Source organism: Episyrphus balteatus, chromosome 2, assembly GCF_945859705.1.
Source record: "Episyrphus balteatus chromosome 2, idEpiBalt1.1, whole genome shotgun sequence".
NCBI classification, from domain to species: domain Eukaryota; kingdom Metazoa; phylum Arthropoda; class Insecta; order Diptera; family Syrphidae; genus Episyrphus; species Episyrphus balteatus.
This window is the reverse complement of record NC_079135.1, coordinates 88,599,214-88,609,271: the sequence shown is the minus strand read 5'-3', so window position 1 is coordinate 88,609,271 and position 10,058 is coordinate 88,599,214. Positions and strand designations below refer to the sequence as shown.

General features: G+C 29.0%; 1 protein-coding gene across 1 annotated transcript; it reads right to left on the bottom strand.

Moving 5' to 3' along the window:
- Positions 1 to 1,074: 1,074 nt before the first annotated feature.
- On the bottom strand, positions 1,075 to 9,724 carry LOC129911967 (protein 60A-like). Its single transcript, XM_055990011.1, has 5 exons — positions 8,862 to 9,724; positions 2,315 to 2,487; positions 1,678 to 2,114; positions 1,435 to 1,608; positions 1,075 to 1,375 (listed from the first exon to the last, which is right to left on the bottom strand). Exons 1-5 carry the CDS (start codon positions 9,164 to 9,166, stop codon positions 1,115 to 1,117), a joined length of 1,350 nt encoding a protein of 449 aa, XP_055845986.1. The 5' UTR covers positions 9,167 to 9,724; the 3' UTR covers positions 1,075 to 1,114.
- Between the last annotated feature and the right edge of the window lie 334 nt (positions 9,725 to 10,058).

Genomic DNA, 10,058 nt, shown 5'->3' with positions numbered 1-10,058 from the left:
AATTAGATGCATCTAATAAAAAAAAGTAAATGACTACATTGAATGATATACATATTCGTAATCATAATAATAAACAAGCCCATTATTATTTTATATTATTCGTAAACCAAAATCCAAACAAATAATTAATACCTAGTGCAATTTCTTTTCCTTTCGTTTTAAGTAAAAAATGAGTAGATACTGAGTTAGAAAAAAACATGGCTATAATAAAGTGGTACATTCAAATCGAAATTGATAAAGTTCAAACTGCATTGTTACATGATCGCATGTTGAAAAAGATAGTGCTACAACTAAATAAGCAGGATTTTTCAGGACAAGTAAAATGAGAAAATTATAAAACTAAATTTAGGTACATATAAAACAGATGAATTTTATAACGACACTTCTGCTCTCTAGCGGCAAGTTTTTCAGATAGAGTCATACCATTCAGTACGAATGTAGAACTTGACCTTGCGAAATCGACTTATAGTTAAAAATATTCACTTTTTGAGTTGTTACACTTTTTTTTTAGAGTGCGTTATGTACCTATATTTATTTCGATTAAAGTACACCTGTTATATGTATAATAAAATACATACATTTTAATCAATTACTTTATTTTTTGGTTAGATACATTTAAACACACCATGTAAAAAAATATATGGCCACTCGGGCGTATACGTGTTTTTTTTTTTAATTTACTAACGCTTTACTACTTTACATGCATTTCAATCAATTACTTTATTTTTTGGTTTGATACATTTAAATAACTAATGTAAAAAATTAGGGTCACTCGGGTGTATACGTGTTTTTTTATTTAATTTATTTTTTAAATTGTGTGCTCTTCATTGTAGTTGTTCACGGACTTAAAGTGATAGCACTGTATATTTTTCAAAATAAAGATGAACGGTACTGCTTAATAAAGCTAGTAAATGAATGAATTATGAAGTTCTTAAAAAAATTAGCCATACACGAATCAGTATCGAGCTGAAAATAAATTGATTTCAAGAAAAGATTTAGAGCCTTTTCGATATACATACAAATGTACCTAAACTTATTAAACGCTTGTTTTGTCTTTATAATTTTTCTCGTGATTGAATAACAGTTTTAAAATTTCAATTTAGTTTTATTTGTTTTAATGGCACCCACAACTCTTAACAATCATATTTTTATATTTTTTTAAATTTGCATTTTCTTCTTTCACATAATAAAGTACACTAAGTGGTCCTAATCGAGTAGGAGCACAACATGGCTTCGGAACTTTTTTCGGTTCCAAAAGATGGACTAAAGTTTGCACAATTGCATGGTTTGTTGCATTCATGTGTGCATTTAAGGGGAAATTACATTCTCCAGAGCAATAATAAGCTCCATAACCTTCTGGAGCAATTATCCAGTCCTATAAATAAAAAAAAATTAAAGTTATTCATACATAAATATACAAAATTAAAGACTTACCTGCCAATTAAGATCCTTAAATGCTATATAAAGAGTTTGAAGTTGGCAACTTTTAACTCCTTCGCCATAATGTGGATCTAGTAAAGGATTATTCATTTCTGATTTTCGAATACGTCGGACACGTCCAGTATCTCGTTTAGGTCTACTGCTTTGATTTTTTGTTGATTTAAGAAGCTAAAATTATAAAAAATATAGAAATATTGTTTATATACATTAGTTTTAATAACTTCATAACATACATACATCTGGTCCTCGAAAAAATCCAATCATAAATGGTTGATATTCCTCCTCACCACGCTGATGTATCAAACCAATATTGTCTAATTTCGTTTCATGTTCCGGGCGATTAACTTCATGTGCACTGATATAAATTCCCCTATTGTCATTAGAATCGGCAAGCCATTTAGACAAACCTTCTGTTATATTCAATTCCAGCCAACCTTGATAATCAGCAGTGGTATTCAATGATGATAGCAATTCAAGGTCCCTTTCGCCATCAATTTTCACAATGGCATATACAGAAATTGTGAAATTCTTTCCACTTTCTGCCTCCTTGCCTTCAGATGGCTTAACATAAAGTCTTAATTCAGCCATCATAAGGTAATTGTCATCGGGAACTTCCGAAACATCAAACCATAGGCGCCTACCGTGTTCGTGACGTACTTCATCTACGTGATGATCTGAAAGAGATTCCCAACAAAAAATATAAAAAAGTTTACATCACGTAGGTACTCGCTGTGAGTGTAAAAAAAAAACATCATAAAAGTATTTTTTGGTACATTAAGATGAAAAGATTAGCAAATAACTCAGACAGTCTTTAAACCTGCCAATGAATCATTTGAGAATCAGATACCTTCAATGATTTATTATGAAAACTTACTTTTATTTAGAAACGTCATTATAATATCACTCTGGTCTATAGCTTGTTTATCTAGGTCAGTTATGAAATTATCGTGATTCTGTGTATCACGTTTAGACCGCATTAGAATATCGTCATCCTCCTCGTCGTTCAATCGGTGATAAACATCCAAAAGGAATTGCGGTGCGGATTTTCTGAAAAATTACGTTTTAAATATTAAAATATGTTCGTTTTAAATAATGCGATTGATACAATAAATCTAACAAGGGACAATTTTAATTGGAATAAGCTCAGTTACAAGTTTGTGAAGCATATGAATATTTTTTGTCTAAGGTAACCTTTTACCCCCTATAACGAGCCTAGCAGGGTCCTACAGGACTTTTCAAAGATTGTAAATTAGCAAAAAAAAACATGTTTTTAAGAGTATTGTATGGTTGAGTCTATCTAAGTGTTGCGGAGAGTATGTTTTTTTGTTACAGTAGGTAACTGTTTAACCACACTTCAGTTTTGAAGCCTTCATTTGTTTAATTAAACTTATTCTACGGTTTATATTCCACATTAATTTATTATCTTGGCTTTCAAAATGCACTAAGTATGGTTGTTTCAATGGGTTTGATTTTTGAAGTGAAAACTTCTTTAGTATCGTAGTGATTTGAAACAAGATGAAACGAAAAAGCGACACGAAAAATCAATTGATCATAACTTTTTTGTTTTAATAGATAGTTGAATGAAATTTATACAGTAGATAGGTAATTAAATAAATTATAATTGTGTAAAAATTTCAATTATTTTCATATTCAAAATTCTGAGATAACGGTGAAAAAATGTTCTTTTTCTAAACACGTTTATCTTTTGATCTAGATGACATAAAAAATGTATTTAACTTTAATACGCATGCTGATAACATTACCTTTCATTTGATATATCACACATAATGGTACGTGCTCTACAGGTTATATAATCTTTAATTGAAAAATACATCAAAACACCTGTGAAGATCTGTTGCCGATGACCAGCCACTAGTGTAGGAAGTACCGTAATCTCAGTTTGAAATTTCGACATGGTTGGCTTTAAAAAATTCTTACTTTTTTTGTAGGCATGGTAGAAATATGATTGAATCGTCATTTAAAAGGTGAAATAATAATGAAATAAAATTTATTATAGGTTGTTATTTAACAAATGGATTAAATGGGGTTAGAAGAGAAAAGAGATTGATTGTTTTGCTTTTTTTATGAAAACTAATTGGGTTAAAAAAGTTGTAGCCCTTTTTGTAGATGTTGTATAAAACTTATTGTACGTTGTCAATTTGTCATATAAAAAAAGTAATGGACTAAAAAAAGTTATATTTTTTTTTTTTTGCAAGAAAAATGATTTTTAAGGTTTCACTTCAACCACGTGTGAATTGCACACATGATTTTTTTTTTTTTTTCAACAAACATACTAATTATCATCTAGGATTGTATGCATTTTTAGGTATCAAAAAGAGGTATTTTTTTTAATTTTGTTTATTTCTTCTATGGAACAAAAACAACTTCACAAAAAAAAAAATTGAGCTTCAAAAAAATTACGTCACTTCAATACCTTTTTTTTAATAAAAGAAAAAAGTTGGTATGCTTTTGGAGTGATATTATTTCAACAAAGGAAGCACCTAAATTTAAAAAAATGCAGCTATCCGTTTCCGAAAAATTAATTTTTTCAAAATACAAAATCAAAGTGTTTTTATGTATCTAAAAACTTAGTTTTCAATACATTTGTTTTTCGTTTATTATATTTTGTTTTTATTAAAAAAAAAAACAATTGAAAACAGGGAAGAAAAAAACTTTCTTTTTTTTTTTCAATTTTGTAAGTTGAATTTTATAGCTTAAATTTAATTTCGGAGCAATAAAACCATAGCACAGTACAAAATTCAAACGTGTTTTACAACCTGAAACTAAAAATAATGCATCAAAGCAGTAAAAAGAGTTGTGTTGTACCTATACAGGGTGTCCCAAAAGTAATGGATCAAACGAAATATATGCTGATTGGGGAACTTAAGGGCTCTCAAAATTTGGTAACTTGTTCATCCCAAATCCTTACGGTTTTCGATTAATTGCAATTCTTGTGAAATTTGGAAAAATCCCTACTTTGCAACAGTATTTTGCTACCTGCGCCCATTATTAATTTTTGTTTTTTTAAATTCTTTCACAAAAACATTGCCAAATAATTAGGAACATTTAATTAATAAAAATATTTGTTATTCCATACGCCATTTAGCTGCAAATTAACTAACAGTTTCAAGTTTTATAAAAAATCAATTTCTAACTTTTATTTGAGAGCAACACCGCAAAAAAAATTTGTACCGTGTGAGAATGGTTTATTATTTTAAAAAGTTGATTTGGTTGGTTGTTTTTTGTTCTGAAAAACCCTGTTTTGTTGAATTCAAATTGTAATATTTTGCAATCTAACTGCAACTTTGGAAACTTTTATACTTTTTTGAAAACTGCAATAATAGGGCAACTTTTTAAAATAATAAACCATTCTCACATTCCATTTTTGCTTAAACCGATGCTCCTCCTTCAATTTTGGAAAGAAAATCTTCCGTCTGGGTAACAGTTTATGCTAAAATTGAAGTGAATAGAATACTTGTGAACATTTTTTGGCCAAGGTTTGCCTTTTTCCTAAATAAGTGGATAAAATCAGCGGTGTTTTGGACCAATCGAAGTTTTGCTAAAAAAAACATGAGTGAAACTTATTAAACAAGATATAGAAACCAAAATGAAACACATAAACAAAGCCGTATCTACCAAATTCTTTTTTGTATGTATCTTTTAAAAAAATTAACAAAGTAGTTTTGATTTGTTACAAATTACCCCGAAAAATGTTACAATTTATCCCCTTATAAAATTTTACAAAAATAAATTTACCAAAAACCAAAATTCACACGTGTGTCAAATGAACACACAATTGTAGTCAATATACAAATACGTGACAAAACAAGACACTCAACTTTTGTAAAGTGTTTGTGTTGGATCTCATTCCATTCTGCATTATAAAATACTTTAAAATAATGTGTCATAGGGCCAGATTACATGAACATAAATTTACAAGCATAATCAAATCCTTTCCTACTCTTGCATATCGTCCCGTTTCTGCCTGAACCACGTATCTACACAGCAAATTTTGTTCAGTTCTTAAAATAAATATACATTTTTCTCAAAGTTAAAAATATAAATTGAACAACGGGAAATCAAGTTATGTTTATGACATATTGATTGAGTTGTTTCTACACTTAAACCTTTGTATCTATTCTTTCTGTAAGTTTAAGAGCAATGTTTAACAGAAAATGAAATCTTTTAAAAAAATGTACTTACGAGGTTCAAGCAGAAACGGGACGATATGTGGTTTAAAAAAAATCCAATAACAAAAAAAAAACACGTATACGCCATAGTGCACGTGAACAAGGAGCAAATAAGATGAATTACAACTTTGGCCTAATCGAAATTAAATAAAAACTTGCGCTCAATAATTAAACACAATGTTCATTTTCTTTTCGGCAGTGTTAATAAAAAAAAAAAAACAAAGTCCTTTCAAGTAAGAATCTAAAATTTAAAAATATATCTTGAGCCTCGTAAAGACCGCTTATTTTTAAAATGTAAACAAAAAAAAAAAAAACAAATAATAAATAAATGCAAACATAACACAAAACCAGTACAAATAAACATAATGGGCCTTACCAATAATGAATCGCTAAACACACGTTTAAGTAACGTCGGGTTAAATTTTACCGGCGCGTTAAATTGGGTGTATACTAATAATCAAAATAAACGCGCGTTTAACTAATTGTGCTTCTATTACCAGATCTATTACATTTGTTGTCAAAATGACATCATTGAAGTGACATTTTTTGCATGTAATGTAATAATGAACAAAAACATAACTACAAAATACCTTCATATATTTTTATTTTGGTTGTAAAAGTTTAAAAAATGGAGCCAAAGCAAGGAGGCCAAAAGTGCATACAAAAAAAGTTCATCTATCGTGAAGTACGACGGTGAAAATTTGCAGATCTATTTCTTTTTAAGTTTTCTTTTTCAGCCTTTTCTGAAAGTAATGAATATTATATTATGTTTATAAATATTTATAAACAAATACATTTTTCCATTTACTTACATATTTAATAATTTGCCGCCAATATTATTAATTTTTCGCAATAACTGGTTGACTTGACGAATGTTTTTTTTTTTGCTGTCAAATGACAGTGCAAATCGTGCGTTTTAATTTAACCGTGCGTTTATAGTTCAGTTTTCCAGCTATAAAATTAACGTGGCGTTAACCCTTAACCTGCCTATTAAATTGGTTATTGGTATGGAGAAATATTTAAAGCTCAGTTAAATATTTAACTGAGCTTTAAATTTGATTATTAGTAAGGCCCAATATAAATAGCATATTGTATTACAGTTTTGGTTAATTAGTCCTTTTCATTTTCAGGGATTTTTTTGCCTAATTAGTACACAATCCGGTAAAGCAAAATGTAGCGCCACATCTTACACTGGTCTGCAAAATTTAACTTTTTTTTTCTCCTTCAAATAATTTTTTGATATTATGAAAGATTAGACTTTCCTTAATCCAAATCTGGTTTCAGAAAAATTCTATCAGGTACCATTTTTGAAAAATGTTAGGAGTTTCTAAAAAATCACCCTTTTAGATTCATTTGATCTTGTATAAAATTAAAATCATTTGGCTCATTGAGCTCAAATTTGGAGGACTTATTCCTCATAATATGTCCTTTCGATTGACACCAAATATGTCCTTCTACATTAATGTTTACTCATATTTTAAAATACTGATTTACAAAAAAAGCAGAAATATCGAAATCCTTCACTTTTTAGTAAATCCTTCATGAACAAAAACACCTTAATTAAGGAAATTAGAGAATATCAACGCCCATTATATTTAAAAAGTCAAATATGTAAAAAAAAACCATGATAAAATACATTAAACAAAATTTTTACGTGTTTTGTAATTTTATATACACTTTTCTATTTAGAAATATCTTATTTGTAATAAACCTATCGATAAACTGCCTTGTAAAGCTTCAGATTTGTTTCTCCTAAAAACAGAAGTATACTTTTCTTGTAGTTTTTAATGTGCTGAGTTAGAATCCGGAGTCAGAAAAATTCTATCACGTCAGAATTTTGAGATATTCGCATTAATGTATCACAAAATCAAGTTTTTTTTTAGAAAATCTCAAAAAAAAACTACCATATCTCAAAAACCAGAGCTGACAAAAATTTTTTGAGTTCGGATTCAAAATCAGCACACTAAAGTCCTTTAGAAAAGTATACTTTTGTTCTAGTATAGGGAGAAAGATATATTAATTTTTAGAGATCAGTTTCTTAAGATTTCTCGGAGAAGAAAAGAGATAGTGAGAAGTTTGAAACTGAATTTGAAAGAAAAAAATAAGTTCTTTTATAAACCGTAACAATTTTAATTGAAAAAGATAACATTATGCCAAAATATTTCTTCGAAAACAGCAAAAAAATGGGTTTTAAAGATTTTTTAACGGGAATATCTAAAAAACGTGACGTGATAGGTCAATTCTGACTTCGGATTCGGAATCAGCATACGAAAATCCTTTAGAAAAGTAAAGTTTTATTTAAAGGAGGATTTCCTTGCAGACCAGTGTTATTTACGTCGGATTTTTTTGCGGTGCCATTTCAATGGTTAAAGGTTGTCAAAAATGTATTGAAGTTGTCAATCAATGAAATCAACACGTTTCACATTGTCGAACTTTTATATGAAAGAATCTACAAAGTAGTATTTGCTTTTTATCAACAACAATTTACATGCTTACAAACATTTTGGTTAAAAAAAATAAACAAAATAGGATCAGTTGTTTGATGATAGTCTCCTAAGAATAATAAATCTGTGTTCCTAAAAAAAATCTTAACACTTGCTTTACCATATAATACCTTCAAATTTAAACTACAAGTTGAAAAGATATCCTATATTTCTTAAGATATGGTAATGCAATATGTACATAAGTCATTTATGTACAATTACATCTCACAAATATTTAAAAAGAATCATATCAAAAAGTATAATATAACAACACAGTATCAAAAATCTGCTAAATATGTAAAATTTCATTAACAAAACAAGAAAATAAATTTCGCACCTTTCCACATTCCTAAAAGATTTAATCATCCAAAAAAAAGACAAAAACTTTTCCTTCAGTATATATCATAAAATTTTTAAATATTTTTCAATTCGTAGACAAAGTGGAGCCGTATGTGGTGTTAATTTTTTTGCCTATATCACCCCATATAGGTAGTTATATTATATTTTTTTTTTCTCTTCGATTTGAATAAAAACGAGTTTATCAAGATTGTACCTAGAAGTGGTTTTGAATTTATTAATAAACTCATAAGAGAAATAAAAAAACAACAAAAACAGCACAAAAATGCTTGTGTAACGCTTAAAATGAAAATGAAAAAAATATACAAAAAAAAGATAAAAAAAAAACCTTAACAAAACTTCATAATACGACTCCGGTAGACTTACTGTCTGATGGATATATTGAACTCACCTCAACGATAAATGACTATGCTTCCTCCTAGGTCTTTCAGGCAATCCAAGAAATTCCAATATCTCATCTTCTACGTCGATTCTTTCGCTATCATCCAGAATACGATGCATAATTGTCTGATCGACACCATTATCCATATAGATACCCGATTGACTAGCTAGCAATATCGTAAAGTTTGTAAATAAAACAATAACAATCATTACATGATACATCACTGGGCAATAGTTCGATTTCATATTATTACAGCAGCTGTCAGGTCGCAGTCGCGGCGAATTGTATATTTTTATACACCACGGCCACCGCATTATTTTCCTAGTAATAATATTTTTTTTTTTTTAATTTTACGACTCTCTCTTCTCACAAAACGCAAAAATATGATAATTAATTATACAATTTAATATTTACTATAGTAACTGATTAAAAATTACATTTCCATTGTTTATCAATTTATTATCTACTCTGGAGGTTTCTGATGTCTCCATGAAGAGAGTCGTTATACGCAAAATGGACCACCGTCAATTATATTGATAAACTGCCAATAATTACAATTTACATTAATTATAATTGAGACAGTTTTTTTTTTTTATTTTTAAATGAAAATGAAAACAACAAAATTCAAAGTAGTAAAAAACGCTTAACGGTGCATCGAGTTGGATAGTTTCGTATTTCAAAGATTCACTCACAAACCACAGATACAATTTTACATGGTTTACAAGTTCGAGTAAAATATGCGTATCACGTAACGTAACCAACTAACGATTGATTGATTATAATAATTTTTATAGATTGACTTGATTTGATCGAAGATCTTACGAATAATAACAATATGAACAGAACAACCGTGTTCGTTCCGTTCGCCACTGATTAAAATGAATATGATTTACAGCTTCAGAAGTGCATCTGATGAATTTCCAGAAATGACTGAAAAAACTAATCTAACTTGTCTTGCGCTTTTGCTTTCCTTGGGCAGCATCTTTGGAGAAATAAAATTGAAAATAAAAAAAAAAAAAAAACAACAATCTATAGACAAGTATCTTATTTTTGTCGCCTTCATCTCCATCATCAGCAGCAGCTTGGAGAGAGAATGGAGCGCGACTTAATATTCAAACCATCGTCGTTTTGTTGTCGTCGTCGTAGTTGTATCGTGGTGAGGTATAGTGGCGAGCGGCAAACTGTTGGTTGGTCGGATTTTGCTAA